General features: G+C 37.3%; 6 protein-coding genes across 6 annotated transcripts; all 6 read right to left on the bottom strand.

Annotated features, from left to right (window-relative positions):
• Positions 1–3272: 3272 nt before the first annotated feature.
• On the bottom strand, positions 3273–4523 carry GCK72_019425 (uncharacterized protein; the record flags this gene model as incomplete). The annotated part of the gene is made up of 4 exons (XM_003115357.2): positions 3273–3358; positions 3412–4110; positions 4254–4307; positions 4355–4523. 4 exons carry the CDS (start codon positions 4521–4523, stop codon positions 3273–3275), a joined length of 1008 nt encoding a protein of 335 aa, XP_003115405.2.
• A 3052-nt stretch (positions 4524–7575) lies between these two features.
• Positions 7576–8120, bottom strand: GCK72_019424 (uncharacterized protein; the record flags this gene model as incomplete). The annotated part of the gene is made up of 2 exons (XM_053733016.1): positions 7576–8009; positions 8069–8120. 2 exons carry the CDS (start codon positions 8118–8120, stop codon positions 7576–7578), a joined length of 486 nt encoding a protein of 161 aa, XP_053581929.1.
• Positions 8121–8926: 806 nt separating this feature from the next.
• On the bottom strand, positions 8927–9804 carry GCK72_019423 (uncharacterized protein; the record flags this gene model as incomplete). Its single annotated transcript, XM_053733015.1, has 4 exons — positions 8927–9246; positions 9359–9491; positions 9540–9746; positions 9790–9804. 4 exons carry the CDS (start codon positions 9802–9804, stop codon positions 8927–8929), a joined length of 675 nt encoding a protein of 224 aa, XP_053581928.1.
• A 742-nt stretch (positions 9805–10546) lies between these two features.
• GCK72_019422 (uncharacterized protein) lies at positions 10547–11584 on the bottom strand (the record flags this gene model as incomplete). The annotated part of the gene is made up of 4 exons (XM_053733014.1): positions 10547–10575; positions 10628–10774; positions 11229–11342; positions 11392–11584. The coding sequence occupies 4 exons, from the start codon at positions 11582–11584 to the stop codon at positions 10547–10549; spliced, it is 483 nt and encodes a 160-aa protein (XP_053581927.1).
• A 271-nt stretch (positions 11585–11855) lies between these two features.
• On the bottom strand, positions 11856–12948 carry GCK72_019421 (uncharacterized protein; the record flags this gene model as incomplete). The annotated part of the gene is made up of 4 exons (XM_003115778.2): positions 11856–12038; positions 12181–12470; positions 12518–12680; positions 12901–12948. 4 exons carry the CDS (start codon positions 12946–12948, stop codon positions 11856–11858), a joined length of 684 nt encoding a protein of 227 aa, XP_003115826.2.
• Positions 12949–14472: 1524 nt separating this feature from the next.
• On the bottom strand, positions 14473–14992 carry GCK72_019420 (uncharacterized protein; the record flags this gene model as incomplete). Its single annotated transcript, XM_003115318.2, has 2 exons — positions 14473–14567; positions 14614–14992. 2 exons carry the CDS (start codon positions 14990–14992, stop codon positions 14473–14475), a joined length of 474 nt encoding a protein of 157 aa, XP_003115366.2.
• Positions 14993–17044: the final 2052 nt, after the last annotated feature.

Raw genomic sequence — 17044 nt, 5'->3', positions numbered from 1 at the left:
GAATCGGGAACAGGTAACCTTTTTCATACGATGGTTGAGAATTCGCTGACACTTGGCACACATATACTATCAAGTGCGCTCAATTAAATGACGTTGTCAGAGTTTGTTAGTCGAAAAATGATTTTGAAAAAGAATCCACCAGAGGATAGCTCATTCAATGCTGAATGGTCTGTATTCTCAACCAAATATACAAAATAATCTAAAAAACTAGAAATACCTTCATTTCTGAAAATTCTAATTATATTTTGATGGATCTTGACTTCTTCTTCTCGTCCAATTGTCAGTCCCTCTCCCAGTGCAAAAAGAACAATTTTCTGTGCCATTGTCTTATTTCAATAGTACATCTTCTTCAATTTCTTTCCTACATCTTTGAATACGAATACATCAAAAATGTACACCAAAAACGAACCTATCTCGTTTTAATTTTGACCTACCCCTCCGTTTGATTGATGAGAAAACCCGATCAACCAACACGAAAAAACGAAGAAGAGACGAACGAAGAAACGGAAATTGAGGATATGGAAATGGATGTGACAAAGGGTTTGATTAATCGAAGATTTAAGGAAAAAAATGGAAATGAGCAAGAAAAGAAACGATGTAAAATATGGATGACAGGATGAGTTTGGTCCCTCTTTCTCTCAATCTAAATTGAGCAGATGTTCGAAATCTCAGATGAAAAAACATTTTTTTTTTCTAACAAAAGAGTATTCAAAAATTAAGGAAAAATTGAGGGAAGCAAGTGGTGATTCCAACGAGGAGGTCCATTTTTGTTGTTTAAACATGTGTGCAAATCAAGTGGGAAGTACCGGAAAAAAGAGTGACAGGTGTTACTTTCTACTTTTTTTTTGAGTCGGTTCGGTTGTTTTGAGAACTGTTGGAATATTTATTAAAGATTTTCGATCCGCAAAAGAGGAAATCATGGTTTTGGGACAACATTGTTTAATTGCATTGTTGATGTTTTTTGAAAAGTCCTAAAAGTTGGTATCCTCTGTTCGTTTTTCCATGTATATCAACTACCATGTTTTAAGAATTCAGACTAAACTTTCTTATTGAAAATTGGCATGTCCCTCCATGTTATTCCCGGTATTCTATAATAAGTTTCTCTCCATTCCTTTCGCATTTCGACAGAGCATTTACGACCGTTTTATTGGTTTCGTTCACGAAGAATTATATGAAGGAGAAAAAACACGGATACACTTTTGGTTTTTGACATTAACAAGAAAAATCATTCGAAAACCTCTATACGATATGACAAAAAGACAAATAAAGAAATGATTACTGACTTACGATCTGAGGAAATTACTGGAGGCCTTGACTGGTAGACTTGCTGAAACATGATAATAGGAACAGAAGTTAGGATGAAATAGACAGGGATATGTTAGTACACAGTCTCCCAGACTCCGAGTAAGAACTGCAAGAAAATTTTTGATCTACCCTCATGAAACGAAAAATTTGAGAAATTAGTAGGTCTACAAATTTATTTCTTTGATTTTTAGCGTAAAGCTCAAGGTTAGAAGTAAGAACATTTCAGTTTTAGAATTATTCTGAGAGCATTATCCACCCATTCAATCCAAAAAATCCTGGTTTCAGATATTATTTCAGGTCGAAATGGCAATTTTTCATTTTGATTTCGGAAAAATCTACGGGATCAGTTCATTTCTCAACATTATTCAACGAATGATAGCTCAAATCGTGCTCCTGAGATTTGTACACATTTCTGTAGGACGGTTTTTCAATTTGCTCATTAGTTTTCGAGAAATCGATCAAATTCCGAATTTTTTTCAATTTTTTGTTATTTTCTCGAAAACTAATGAGCAAATTGAAAAACCGTCCTACAGAAATGTGTAAAAATCTAAGGCGAACGTTTTGAGCTATCATTCGTTGGATAATGTTGAGAAATGAACTGATCCCGTAGATTTTTCCGAAATCAAAATGAAAAATAGCCTTTTCGACTTGAAAAAGTATCTGAAACCAGGATTTTTTGGATTGAATGGGTGGATAATGCTCTCAGAATAATTCTAAAACTGAAATGTTCTTACTTCTAACCTTGAGCTTTACGCTAAAAATCAAAGAAATAAATTTGTAGACCTACTAATTTCTCAAATTTTTCGTTTCATGAGGGTAGATCAAAAATTTTCTTGCAGTTCTTACTCGGAGTCTGGGAGACTGTGTAGTAAGAGAAAATACCCAGAGACAAACAGAATACATGTTAATATTGTCGTGATTTTCAAAACATTATTTTTTTTTAAAACTTGGTTCAAAGAGACGAAGCGATATCTTATTTGGAAATCGGGAATGTTGCAAAGCAGAAAAATACAGCGTTATCAAGAATTGGTGGAGAGAGTAGAAATAGTGAGTTTTAAAAATATTTGAAACAACAGCAATGTAAAAATTTTGAGTGAGAGTAGTGGAAGTTGGGACATTTACAGAATCGGTTGGGAGGGTATTGGGCGAAATTTGGTTTTTCGAATCTAGTAGTTTTACAGGAATGAAGAAGCAAAGTGAGGATTTGAGAACAAAATTTAAGAACCGAGAGGAAACATTGGTGGATCGAACCAATTTATAGCTAGAGTTTACAGGTAAATGAAAATGTAGGAAACAAAGAGTTGGGAAAAGAAAGAAGATTAGAATTTTAACAGGAAGGGGAATTTCATAGAATCTGGTTGATATGGTTCGGAAAACAAATATGTACAGAAACGATAATTAGACGAGCTTGTCGGAATGGAAAATATAATGCAGTTTATACGATCGATGACAGGCAATACTGGAGGCTGATCTATGCGGAAAATCAGATAAAAGAAGAAGTTGTACTGAAAAAATCAGGGGAATGCAAAGAAAAAAAGCAATTTGAAATCAACTAATTCAGGAGAGAAGGATGACATCAATGAAAATAAGACGTGCACAACGATAAGCTCAATTATTACGAACAAATCCATATCTGCTTCCACATTTATAAGTCGGGATTTTTTCTGAAATGAATTTCAATCTGTATTTAAAAAAACTTTTAACCAAAAGAAACAAGCTTATAGAAATTGTTTCCAGCTTCAAGAACTAATTTGATCTTTGTTAATTGAACATCACATAATCCTCAATTCCTTCTCTAGATCATAATTCAATATCTCCCTCATATTGTCTCACCTTCCTTCTTGTAACTTCTTTTTCTTCCTTGTTCTCTCCTTATTCCCACAGCATTGTACTCTCTTCTTTCCCGGCGGCGGTGTCCATTTTGTTCACGATAATGCTCTGGAATATACTTATTTTAGAAAAAGAAACTAGTTGAATCGCTCACTGTTTCGCTTCCATGGACCACGATGGTCAATGACACGGAAAGGGACTGGAGAATAAGAGCGGGAAGACGCTGGAAAATAGAAGTTATATTATATACTTTTCATAGGAGACCTAAAAATTTACCGTCAGTCTTAATGTGACGATTCGAGTGTCGATTACGGCGTTTCGAAGGAGGCGTACGTGGAGGAAGAATGATGCTTGGTTTCTTTTCAGGTAGTGGACTTGGCAAGAAGTGAGTTTTGTCTTCTTCTGGAGATGTTGGAACAATTGCAGACTTCTCTTGTGGGTTTAGTGGCAAGATTGAATTGAATTCTATGGTAGATCTCATCTCATCAATGTGGAAACTAACCGACATTGGAGTGCTTTCAGATTCAGATTGAGTTTCTCCTTCATCCGTCTTCGGATCCAGGATACTCTCAATCTTCACATTATTCACATGAACTTGCGGTGATGGTGTCTGCTCATCAGTGGTATCAGCTGCATCCTCGGCCATCATTATGTCTTCTCCTTCTTCTTCATCAACTGTTCCGTCTGACTCTTGCTCGATGTTTTCATCTCTTACGTTTTCCATTGAGTTGATTTCCATTGGAGGTTCCTGAGCACCCATCAAAGCATTGAAATGATAAGGGGATTTTTCTTTCAAAAGTTCAGCTAATTGAGTGATTCCAAGAGAAGTAGAAATATCGAATAATCCTGATACTGTTTTTCCATTCTCAATATAAACCAAGTGCTTTGATCCTTCAGTTGCCACGGTTTCCAAATCAACCAGAACTTTCTTTTCTTCAACAGTGTGGTCGGAAATATCTTTTTCAGCCATGTTTTCTGAAAGAGTGAATGTATAACTGGAAGAACATGGAACAGTAGGTAAATAATTTGAACTTGAATCTGTGATTTTCTCATTAGTACCAAACACATTCTACAGCAGAAGAAACAAGGAAGACTAATGCTCCAAATAAAAATATTACCTTCAATTTCTGCAGCATGCTCTTTCTCAGCTGGTTCCGAATCGATCACTTCCCCTGAAGATCATTTAGGATTGATCAGTCTCAAATGTTTCAACACAAACTTTTCGGAAGGGTTTGCTCTCCTTTTAAGACAAAACTTATCATATCATCCAATTCGAAGCTGTCGTCCAGTTTCTCAAAATCTGGAATATCATCATCTATTACGATTACTTCAGGAACATCTCCCAGAAGTTGCGAACGAGTATCACCGTATGCATAGATAACTTTCATTCTGAAAATAACATATTAGGAAATCAGAGTTCAGAGACATAGCGATGAGAAGAAATTATTTTACAAAACGAAAGAAAAAGAAAAAAGACAGATAAAAGAAAGCAAGTTTGCCTTTATTTTCAAAGTAATTCAAACAGATTTATGTTTCGACGGGACAAAAAAATAATAAAAGATGACGAAACATTCAACTTAAGATTTCGAAGAGACACCAAATATAAAAAATGTGTTGACAATTGAGGAGGAAGCTGGCAGTCTGAATGACAAATTAGAAGAGGGAAACGAAAGAACGACTAGTCTCATTATAATAGGTCATCCAATTTATTTTGTGAAAATGAGTCAGTTATGTTGTAAAACAAGCAAGGCAAATACGAATGATGTTTAGCTGATTTTCTGCTAAGGGATTATGTTTTGAGACATCGCGAGACAGGTACTACCAGGCACAATTAATGTCGCCCGAGCTCACCAAAGGGTTTGACTTCAAAAAGGATCAAGCTATATGCAAATGTTACACAGAGAAAGCAAATTGTAATCACATTCATGAATTTCCAGAAAAGATCTTGACCTGGAGAAGGATAAAAATCTCAGATTCTAACTGGGGAGAATACTGGAGACAAGTGAAAATGGGCGGAGACTTTCCTCTTGTTGTCTCTCTGTTCAGACCGATTTTTGAATCACTATTTGCTCCTGTCAGACTTGGTTCAAAGTTGTAAATCTTGATGGGAGATATAAATTTGTATTTTGATTTGTAATTTTGTTTTGTACTTGATATAAAAACAAAGAACTTTAGAAAATAGAAGAAATCAAGTGAGATTCTATTCCGACTGCTCAATGAATGTCATGAACTTAGATCCAATCTTAGGATGGTCCGCCCATTCTCTAAAAACTCTCAGAGAGGCGGTACCTCCCTCTCTTCTATTTTTAAACACTACAACTTTAGTCAAAAAGCCACAAAAAAGATAGAGTGTTACACTGATTATTATTTGCAAACTGAGTAGGTGACACGAAGAAGACGACAAAAAAAGTGTGCCTGTGAGGGGAGTGAATGTGTTCCCTGAATTCATACACACTTGGTCTCGCTGCTCGGCGAGAGGAAACGAAAAGGCAAGAAGACTGGAGAAAGAAGGAAAAGAAGAGAAAAGACGGGCGGCACAAGAACAATCTAATGTATCAAAAAAAATTATTGGACAGAAGAAAAAGGATGAAATTTGGGGAAAGTGTGAAAGAGAAATGGGGGGTAAGCAGTGAAAATGATAGAAAGGGATTTGGATATACATACAGTAATACATATAATTGGAACAAAAATAGAATCTGCTCCGTCTGTCAAAAGGATTAGTGAAATGGGAAAAACAGAAATGACGACATGAATGGACCGTTTTGAAATTTCAGATAGTTAAACAACGTTGGACACCTAGAAAAAACACATTGGTTTTAGCTTATACCTATATTCTTGATCAGATAGCTTGATGATCACAAAATCATTATAGGCTTTGCTGGAAGGTTCCTATGACTCAAGTATAAGGTAGAGCGTGATTGCGCGCTCTGACTCACGTTCGACTTGAGCAATAAAAAGGTTTTCAAACTTTCTAATGGAAAACTGAGGACACTAACAGAAATTCTGCACAGGAGCAGTTCTAATTGGCTGAAATAAGAATTGCAGTGAAATCAGAGAATGAGATGATTTTTGATCGTTCGCATGTTTTGTAGAATTCTGTAAGAGCCAATAAATGAAACGCAACTAATTGTTTTCTGAACACACTTAACAAAACTGTCCCCTCAAAATTGTTGCACAGAAAGGATTTCTTATCAAGTGAGCATGTGACAACGAAGAAATCCAATTTTTCCGTTTGCTCTCATAGTTCTACAGAAGATAAAATGTATTGTAACATCACACGAAATGGGAAAGATAGAGAGTTAACCTTTTGAAACATCTGGTTCGATGTGTATCACACATCTGATTAGTTTTCAATTTTTAAGATCTGCCTTAAGATATGAAAGCGAATGACCTCGAATAGCTAGACATATCCATATCAACACACTGCTACTGTGTATCTGACTGCTACTCTTGTGACTTAGTGCCATATGTTTTCTCTCCGAGGTTAGAGTATCTAGTCTGTTGTGCCGCACAAAACTTATGTTATATCCCAATTGACCTTTCAAAGCACGTGATTCCAATCCACTTTTATCCAACGAACAAAATGTATCTGTTCATACTAGTAACTTGATGCCTATCATAATTTCTGTTTGATGACATCATTAGCAGGTGGCGAGGATGTCTCTTCGATGTTGACCTCTCCATTCGGTAGCAGCAGACGGCAGAATTCAGTGTTACTTAGGTGTTACTTACACTGTTGCGCAACAAATGGTTGCTCGACATACTCACCAATCTGAGAACAGTCACATGAACAGAAATATATATATATATATAGATCAGAACGACTGGTCCCCTCAACTCTAGATTTCGCAATACTTCAAGAGAAGAGATGTTCGTCTAAAATTGTAAATATGTATGTGGGGGTGGACGAAGAGAACATTTACATAAAATAAAAATGTATACATGCAATCAATGTAAGGATATAAATGAGAATACGTTTTTTAATGAGCTCCGGATGTAGTTTTCAGATTTCCGAAAAAAAAACGAAATTGGAAGGGTTTTCGGATGAAATGAAAACAAAGATGGATAGGTGACAGATGGTTGGCTCAGGGCAGAGCTGAGCATCTTTTCTGTCGAAGATTTATTTTGTTTTGGACTCTGGGAAAATAAAGAAATCTTGAATAACGTTGTAAATGAACGAAACAAAACGAATTTTTGCAAAAAGAGGGAAAAATGTTGGACCAGCCAATACACGTTTCCCTGGACACAGAACACATTAACATATTGCAAACTGACATTTATTACACTACATAATATTGAAACGAAGCAAATACAAAAAGGGAAGAAAATAAATACAAAAAATAGAAGATTATATTCTGACTCCTATTGCAGTAAACTTGCAGAGACGGCTCAGAACATGATGACTGAAATATTTATAGTTATTATTGTTTTCCTTATAAGTTAGATCTGAATACCTTCTTCTGTCCATGTTTGACCGTCTCCAACACAAGAACCACGACGGGCGTTTCGACGAACGAGACGAGGGAAAGGCTCTGTTTCGTCAATAGATTTCTTCTTTTTATTTCCTTCTTTTTTCATTTTCTTCGCCACCGACTCATCTGTCTTCTTTTCTGTTTCGACTGTTGGACTGTCGTTTTCTTTGTTGATTCCTCTTTTTCTTTGCTTCAGATCTCTTTCAACCTCTTCTTTTGCCTTCAGAAGGTCTTCGAAATTTTTGATTCCTCGAAGTTCAACAAGTTTCTGAAGTTTTCGAAGCATCGGAAGACGAGGAGAGTCACGTGCCCGCTCTTCCGCATTCTGGTGTGCCGAGTTCGGGACGATGCCTGCAACCTCCAGTTTATGTTTCGTCACTTTGAACTTGATTCGGATAATTTCTGCGGTTTATTTTTAAATTTTGAGTGACGGAGAAATGTTTTTAAAACACGAAACTAACCGATATCCGTTGCTATGCGAGACGCTCGGCCGGAATCGTTGTTTGCCAACATTTTTACCTAAAGAAAAAGGGCGATAATTCAACGTAACATTGTTCCGGGATAAACTCGATTCACATTATTAGGATGGTTCTGTTTTAAACTGTTTTTGAGCCCTCTTTTTTTCTAAACCAGCGCTCGAAGAATAGAACAAACCAGTACTCTCGACAGAGCGCACCTGCCTATAGCAATGTTCCTAGTGTTCAATGGAAAAAGAGATGGAAGACGGAAAATTTTTTTTTTGTTTCTGCAACAAAACAGAAAAATAAGAGAGAAGAGGTCAATGGAACGTCGCGTTTATTGAGTAAAATAAAAGTTATTTGTTTTGTAATCAGAAAAAAGAAATGAAGGAGAGGAGAGTGCATCTGGGGGAACGACTCAAGAGTTGGGTCCTTTTTTGTTACATTCGAAATGAAAAAGAGAGGGAACAGATGTTCAAAAAAGAGAAAAGGTGGCCAGTTGAAATCATCGGATCACAAAAAATGAAATTGAGTTCAGAGACTCTTGAACAAGACAAGAGTATTATCAGAAAAAGGATATTCAGTAATTTGGTTAATTTTGAAAATTGATCAAAACTGTTGATATAGTATCAGCGAATCAAAAGCATTTGTCACACGTACTATTTTGTTTACATTACACAAAAACAGCGAGTCGGTTTGACCACTGTCCGTTTGTTTCCTTTTCTAATATCCAATTGTTTCTCAAATGTCATCGGCGTTTGCTAATTAATCATGTTTGCATATGTATATACCTCTCGAGAATTAATAGCAAACTGACAGAGAAACCGAAATGTTCATCTTAAATTGAAATACATTTGATTATTATTTCAGTCTCGCGCATTCAAATTCAGGAATCAATTCAATGCCTTTTTCTCCCTTATCCTCTTCATTTACTGAGTTCATAGCACCGGAAGATGGGATCGGAAAAGGAGAGTAACTGATATCAACGTCCGAAGCAGTTGTGGTGCCGGATGAAGTTTGCGAAAACGGCGAAACAGAAGCAGAAGGAAACTTTGATTCGGGGCTCGTCAACTGGTTGACGCCTAGTACCTCCAGGATATTGACGACATCATTCGATGTTTGGGAAGAAATCGGCATGCTCGGTTCTTGAGCAACATTCAAGTTGTAGATGGGGCTGTTTCCTGAAATATTTTTCATTTTGTTGTTGTTATTGTTAGAATGTATCCTCTCATTTAGGAATTATCTTTCCTCTATCTATTCAATTAATGTACATAATTAATCCATTAACCGTACCGTAATAATTCCATAGTTGATATTCGTGTCCGAGTACTGGAGCAAACAACGGCGCCAAAGGAAATGATGGTGCATAAAATGATAATGAGAACATTGATACATTGTATTCAATTGGGGCAATTGATGGAGAGGTCTATTAGAATAACTACGTAGTATTAGATTTTAAAACTGACAAACTTACAGTTTTGGGTTCATACAAATGCTGAAGATCCGGGCCAACCTCCGAGTGATGACTATTCGCTTGACCGACGATCAGAAGATTCTTGAGTTTATTGTTGTGACCAACCGGCTCGTTTCCCATTTGTGCATCATTCTTGCTCTTTTTTCCAATAGACGGAGGACGCAATGGTGATCCAAAGGGCTGAGATGGAGTTGGCCGAGCACCACTCTGCAGAGAAAAAGATCAACTAGTGTGCGTGAACATGTAATACCTTACCGAGGAGCATTGACTCGAAGACAGAGGTTCAGCATCAACCACCAATCAGGTTGGTCGGAGTTTCCATCTCTCTGCTGACCTCGCAAATCTACTGATTTTTGATACGCTACGATTGGTTAAGCTTGCGATTTCCTTATAACTAAAGCCTTCAATTAGTTTTAGGTTAATGAAAACCTTGTCTTCGTCTGAGAATTGTACGCGTTTTTAGCCTTCATGGTTTCATCTGAAATTTGGTTGCCGATATTCAAGAAACAAGCTTTTATTGTGGAAGTTGCTTTTTTTTTGAAAACTATGAAGGGGAAGAAAAACGGAGAAATAGAAGGAGGAATAGAAATTTACCGAGAAAAGGATTTCACTCAAAGTGATTTCAGGGGGATGGGAAGAAATGAAAAGGAAGTAGGAGGATGAGTTTTTAGAAGGAATTGTTTAAAGATTTTAATCTTCAGTTCATAACTCAGTTATTCTTGTTTTCACAGAAAGCAAGGTTATTCTAAAATTTTAACGTAGCACGTCTGAGGCTATCAAGAGTTGTGAATGTGCCCTTGTAAACTAAAACAAGTAGAGTCTATCCAGACACATTCAATCATACTTGAAACAAGAGACACAAATAGTGCGAAAGATGGGGATTTCGGGAAAAATTAGAATGAAAAAATAAAATAAAAGCAAAGATCTAATTATTTCAACTCATCCTTGTTTATTTGCGGCCATTTTTGCTCTTCTTCTTGTTCTTCTTCTTGCTTTTAGATTTGTGTTCACCGGGCACCACCTTGATGACTTCGATCTGAAACAATAATCAATCGTATACCATCAAATTAGAAAGAGTATTAAATTACCACTGTCCTCTTCCTCTTTGTATCCGCAATGAGCCACTTTCGTCTTTGCCGATCTTCCGGGATTTAACCGGAAATCGTTGGTGAAGGCCCTTTCATGGAATTGTTGAATTGCCTTTCTTTTTTGAGCTAATAACATTTGCTTGTATTCTGAAATTTGAAAACTCATCAAGTTTCAATACGTGAAATGACAATGTTCTTAGCTTCCCCTAAATAGACCATTCGTTTTCGTCATGAGTCACATCTTCCCCTCTCTCTTTTGAAACATGTTTACAAATTACTCACAGTCTCAATACTCATCTGCCCCTTTACCACCTTTAGGTAACAACATTTTTAGCGGATTAAATAGACGGTAGACGTCTATTAGCATGAGACTCTCCAACGTTTGGATGAGTTAATTCATAAACGTCTTTCGTGCTAGACGGAGTATTTGAGTGATTGATTTCGAATTAAATTTTGAAATTGTTTGAGAATGTGCGAGTGTTTGAGCTAAATGTTAATGTATGTACATAGTTATCATTCACACAATTATGTACTTTTCGAATGACGATGCTCTTTAAAAACAACTACATTGATCTACTAACACAATGAAATCAAAACTAACTGGTGGTTTCCTTCGCTGCCTTGTTCCTTGTCCATGGATTGTTAGCATGGACTTGAGACACGTTCCTCACTGCTTGGCCGTTGATCCATGTCTCAGCATCCGTTCCATAGTTTTCTGAAAACCCATAGACAGAAAATGAAACAACAAATAGAGAAGAACTCACTGATTGTTTCTTCCAAATCATCCATATCCACATTCAAATCTTTCATTACATCTTCATAATAACGAAGAGCTTGAGCCGATGAACCTTCGCTATCGGATTCTTCTTCTTCTACTTCCTCTTCATCTCCTTCTTCGTATTCCAACACCTCTTTTTTCACCTTTTTTGGGTCATAGGAAGCAGAGCAGTCATCCATATTGTACAGGAGTAGAATGTATACTGAGCACTCAGGGCGAACGATGGCGCCCACAGGGGCGGAGTCGAAATGAATGTGCATGGACGTATACGCGCAGTCGTTTTGTCTTTGTGGCAGGCACTCTTTCGAGTACAAAAAAGAATGCCAAGATGTGATACATATACAAAGATTTATTAGTATGCTATCGAGGAGAGAACAAAAACGGATCGAAATAGAAATTGCACTTTTTCGTTAAAGGAATTATTAGTTAGACATTCAGTCATAATGTTCTCTAAGAAGATTGCTTGAAAGCGAAGCAAGTGGTTCCGTCCTTCTCAGTTTCACAATACAATTCAGTGTTCACAATGTACGAGAATGTTCCCTTCGAGCAGATGACGTCAACACGTCCACCGATGGCATCGGCAGCTGCAGATTGAATCTGACGCTTGGCGACGGCGGTGCTTTCGTTGATGTTCTGAAAATTAATGGAGGTGGGTTTTGAAGTGAAATGGGGAAAGAAGGGAAGAAGAATGATGAGTTCGTATACATTGTGAATGATGAGTCTTTGCAGAAGTGTTTTTGCGGAATGAAATAAGAATCTTCTCATTAAAACTTACAGCGATAATGATGGCCTTCAAATCTTCGGAGTTGCATTTTGGATCGAAAACAGCTTCTTCATCTCTCTTCACACGAGCCACATATCCTTCGGTTTGATCTACACCAGTGTCTTCCATATCATTGATGATATTTCTCTTGTGTGGAGCCGCGTATCCTTGTGGTGGAGCAACAATTGGTTGTGGTGGAGCTGGTTGGCTAGCGAAGTATTGTGGCTGGGCTGCGAATGGAGCTGGAGCGGCGTAAGAAGATCCGAAGGAGGCTGGAGCTGCTGCTTGGTAGGATGGGAGTGCTGAAATTTAGATTTGTTTAAAAGATAAAAACTTGCGAAGATCTCACGTTGCTGGAGTGGTTGTTGTGGATATCCAGCGGCGAAAGTTGGTGCAGAGTATGCTCTAGCATATCCACCACCTCCACCTCCACATGGTGATGGTGGAGGTGGTGGTGGACAAGCAGGTGGAGCAGAACAACCACATGATGATCCTCCACCGAAGAAGAAGGCCTGGAATAACAGATTTGTTGAGAAAGAAAATGAGCTGGAATATGTTTAGTTGGGAAACAAGAGTAGGAGGAAGACTGTAGTTCGAAAATTTGCAGACTCCAATGAATAATCTTTTTTTTTTCGTTTTAAAAGTTCATTTTTTCAGAAGATCAAATTCTAAGTTTTGCTCGGTAAGCGAATCTTCAAGATGCTAAACAAAACAAGAAAAGTTGTAACAAACCTGAGATGTAGCAAAACCGATAGCTAATAGCAAAGCAGTTCTCATCATGACTCCTCTCGTTTTCTCAATGAATCCTAACCGAGGGAATGAATATATATGGCAATTTATAGCAGAGGTGTGTGAGGGATCCTCTCGGTATCATCACAACCGCCCGCCTTGTTGCGACGTTAAAACAGGTCTTTCGTTGTCCACAAGAAGGCATCAGATGGTAGAAAAAGAAGGAAGAAGAAGACGGGATATCTTGGATTTTTTGACCATTTATTGTAAAGAGGGTACAGAGATAGAAACATGCTAAACTTCTCCTCAATCGGGAGAAACATTTGCATGTCACACCTTGAGGGACACAAAACAGGGAATAGAACAAGGAACTACTACAATAGCTGGGATTCGATTCATTCGGTTTTCAATTAAAGGTCCAATTAAATTTATATTCCAATCGGAGACTTTTTGCATTCGAAACACTTCATTATCACTGTTTCCTCTCCCGATTAATCAAAAGAATCGAATAGATATTGTATTGCGTAAGGCTTTTTGCTGCGGTCTTGGGGGGAGATTGGATTGCGACAACGGGAAAAAGAATAACGAGATTTCATTCTGCGAAAACGCAATGCCATAAGCAGTTCGTCGGATGATGGCATTTGGACTTGGATCGAGGGAAAATGATCTTGAGAACTGTTGAATGGTCAAGAATCCAATGGCATCTGTCACCGAGGGAAGTGAAGAGAATCATCTGAATAAGTAAATGCGTTATGAGGATCTGCTGGAAAAATTTGGATCTGAATGCGACTAGCGGAGTCTTGAAGTACTACAACTTTTGTATTTTGTTATTTTTTCCATACTGAAGTTAGTACGACTTTTTGAAACCGATGGTTTTTTTTGGAATGAATCCACTCAAACGTTTTACCATCAAAGCTTTCTTTTCTCATGAAAAGTGTGAAGTTTGATGCCGATACATTCGATGTTACATTATTTTATCATTCGAAACGTCTGATAAAAGGGAAAAAAATTGAATTGATCCGGAAGGTGTTTTGCAACAATCCATCGTTTGCTTCTTTGCAGGGCTTTTTCGGAAGCAAACAGCTTTTTAAAAAGAAAAATAACTTTCTTACTCTAAACGAATCAAACCGTCCCATACACATTTGTTCAAAAGCTCAAGTGTACTTCATCCTTATTACCCACTAAAACAATACTGTTTAGTGTAATACTACTCTTTAGAAAGTTCATTAGGACCACTCTTCTGGAAAACATACACTCCCATTCCTTTTTTATCTCTTCCCATTTGCTTTTACCGAAAAAAGAAAGAGATGGAAAGTCGTTGAGGACACGACATCATACGACTTTATTCATTTTCGACTGCCATGTGCAATTTCGTAAAGGGGATAGCAATAAACCGAGAAAAGGCGAATGTGATTTTTTTCTTTTTCTTCGAGCCGAGACATGTAATTAAACGAATCAGATTTTGTTCTCTTCATTTTTGGTTGACGAGGCATGACGGAGGATCAAAGGGTAAAGGATTTATTTTCGAAAAAGGGATCAGGGGAAAACATCAAATATGGAGGAGAAAAGGAATATCTACTGTTTTTTCTGCTGGAATCTTCTGATTGGCATAAGAGCACGACGTTGAAACTGGCGGTTGTGGGCGGTACGGGCCTTGGCACGTTGACGGACTGAAATTCAAATCTTCATAGAAATCTACGATTGACAGTAACTCACAAGTTCCAGCAGAATTGTAGTCGACAGCGGATCCAGAGTATGTGGTAGCAGCTGGAGAGTAGCTTGGTTCAGATGCTACAACTTCACTGTCACTGGAAGTGTATCCAGAAGGAGCTGGTGGTGGAGGAGCAGAGTAAGATGGCTTCTGAGCATAATCAGTTGGTGGAGATGGGTATGATGGTTTGGTTGGGTATGTTGGAGCAGTTGGATACTTCTTTGGAACTGGATACGATGGAGTTGTTGGATATGTTTGTGGTGTTGGATAAGTTGGTGGTGGAGTCTGATAGCTGGGAGTTGTTGGGTAAGTATCCTCAGCAACTGGATATCCGCAATGGACGAGAATGACCAAGAGGGCAGAAGAGATGATGAGAGAACGCATTGCTAAGCAGTGGATGGTTTCTTCTGGGATCGTGTATCTCTTTTATAGCAGAAATTGTTCAACTTTGACCAAAATTACAGAGAAGAAATAGTATGAAATGGGAGGTCATCAAACTAAATTGGCTATTCTTTTGAACTTTATGTTGTAGTTTGGTACGTTTTGATGCAGCCGTTGTAATGTTTTCTCGTAACTTTCAATGGTTGCAACAGAGTATCGAAGTTCAAAGACTTCCTATGAGATGTTTTTTACTGCCAGACAGTTCTTTTTGATCAATCCAAATCAATATTTGCCATTGTTGTTTCAATTTTCCTCGTATTTGGTGCTCCAAATGGATTGTCGGATTAGTAGATACAATCTGAGGAGGTGAAGAAGGAATCGGATTAATTACTGGTGGGGAAAATGGAGGACGGACTGGAACTATAGGTAGTCTTCTCGGAGAAAATAACGATGTTCTTGGAAGTGTTTTGAATATTGAAATCCAGGTGATTTGGGATTATCATGAACTGCAAAGCATACTCAACTCTCTTCATTATTGATTAATTCCTCTGATAAAGTACCTGAGGAAATTCGGCGTATTCAAGGAACGTTGCTTTCAAATTGGGCCATATACAGCACCGTTCAAAGTATATTAAGTTTTGCTTTTTTCAGTTGAAAAGGTCCAACTTTGAGAGTGTATCATGGTAATACTGATTGTTTCATCAAGTAGATTTTCAATGGACCGTACAGATCAAAAGTAGATCTCCATTTTTGTGGTTGAACATTTTTTCGCACAAACACTCCCTAGAGAGCACTATTTTGCACTGAGATGGGTCAATTTGGAGGAGAAATTACTTTGACGAAATGTAACTTGATAGGAAGTGTCCATACAAAAAAGTTGTTAACTACAAAAATAGAGCTCTACTTTTGGTCTGTTTGATTCCATAAAAAGTTATTTTGTGGGACAGTTAGTTTTACTATGACACACTCTCAAAGTTGAGCGTTTTCAACTGAAAAAGGCAAAACTTAATATACTTTTGAGCTGTACTATAGCCCTCAAAATCGGCTTGGTAATTCACACAAGGCGGGCCACTATGCCTTTTGATGATACATCCCGTTTACTCCAGAGCGGTTAACCTCAGATGCATATATTATGTATGTTGGTAAGCTTTTGTTTTCTTTCTTCGACGATACTTGTGATCGTATTCAATAAATAAATAAATAAGCGTCAGTCTCCTAACTCGATTTCACACTGTGTTTTGTGCTATATCTTGTCAAAGGAATATCGAATTACCGTGAGACGACTTCTTGGAAAATCAAATGCAAAATTCTTGTCTTGATAAAATTTTTTCGTTTTTACTGAATGAAGATTTCATAACCATTTTTTTCCATTTTTATTAATATCATGTTGTTGTTATTAATTTCCCCGAGATTGGAATCCGGTACGATTTTGAGTCCCCTTCTGAGTTCGCAGCCGAGTTACCAGAATAAGTCCAGCATACTTGTTCAACAGGATTTTCTAGTCATCAATAAGATGTTAATCTCATTTAAACTCAAAAAAACCGTGTGAGAATCTTTCAACCAATAATTGCAGCAACTTGGTTAGGAAAAGCAAAATAAAAACTGTTAAAATATTGATTTTTAGAGTAGATATAGTATAAGTGACATAATGTGGAAAAACTAGAAATGTTTCGATATTCACTGTGACCTCTGGATGTTCTACTTTGAGAATATATAAGAACCATTTCCATTTCGTTTTTTTCTCATTTCGAAAATTTGTCAAATATAATATAGATGATCCTCTCACTGGAGTTCTTCGTTTTCCGGGTAACTGCTAATAAAGAACCAGGTCAGTGAGAATGGAACGAGAAAAATGATTAAGAAAATTATTTCTCTCAAAAAGCTTTTGTACTTTCTTTCGCTTGAGTTTTTTGAAACTTTTCTCCTTTAAGTTTTTTTGAAACTATCAATGTTTGAAAAGAAAACAAACTGCAAAATTGACTCCTCACCTGCCGGGATTGAGAAAATTGATTTTTTCGACAAATAAAAATTCTTATTCATTTCAGTTTCACAACT

The sequence above is a fragment of the Caenorhabditis remanei genome, chromosome V, assembly GCF_010183535.1.
Source record: "Caenorhabditis remanei strain PX506 chromosome V, whole genome shotgun sequence".
NCBI lineage: Eukaryota > Metazoa > Nematoda > Chromadorea > Rhabditida > Rhabditidae > Caenorhabditis > Caenorhabditis remanei.
Note: the sequence above shows the minus strand (reverse complement) of the source record. Positions and strands in the feature narration are given on the sequence as shown.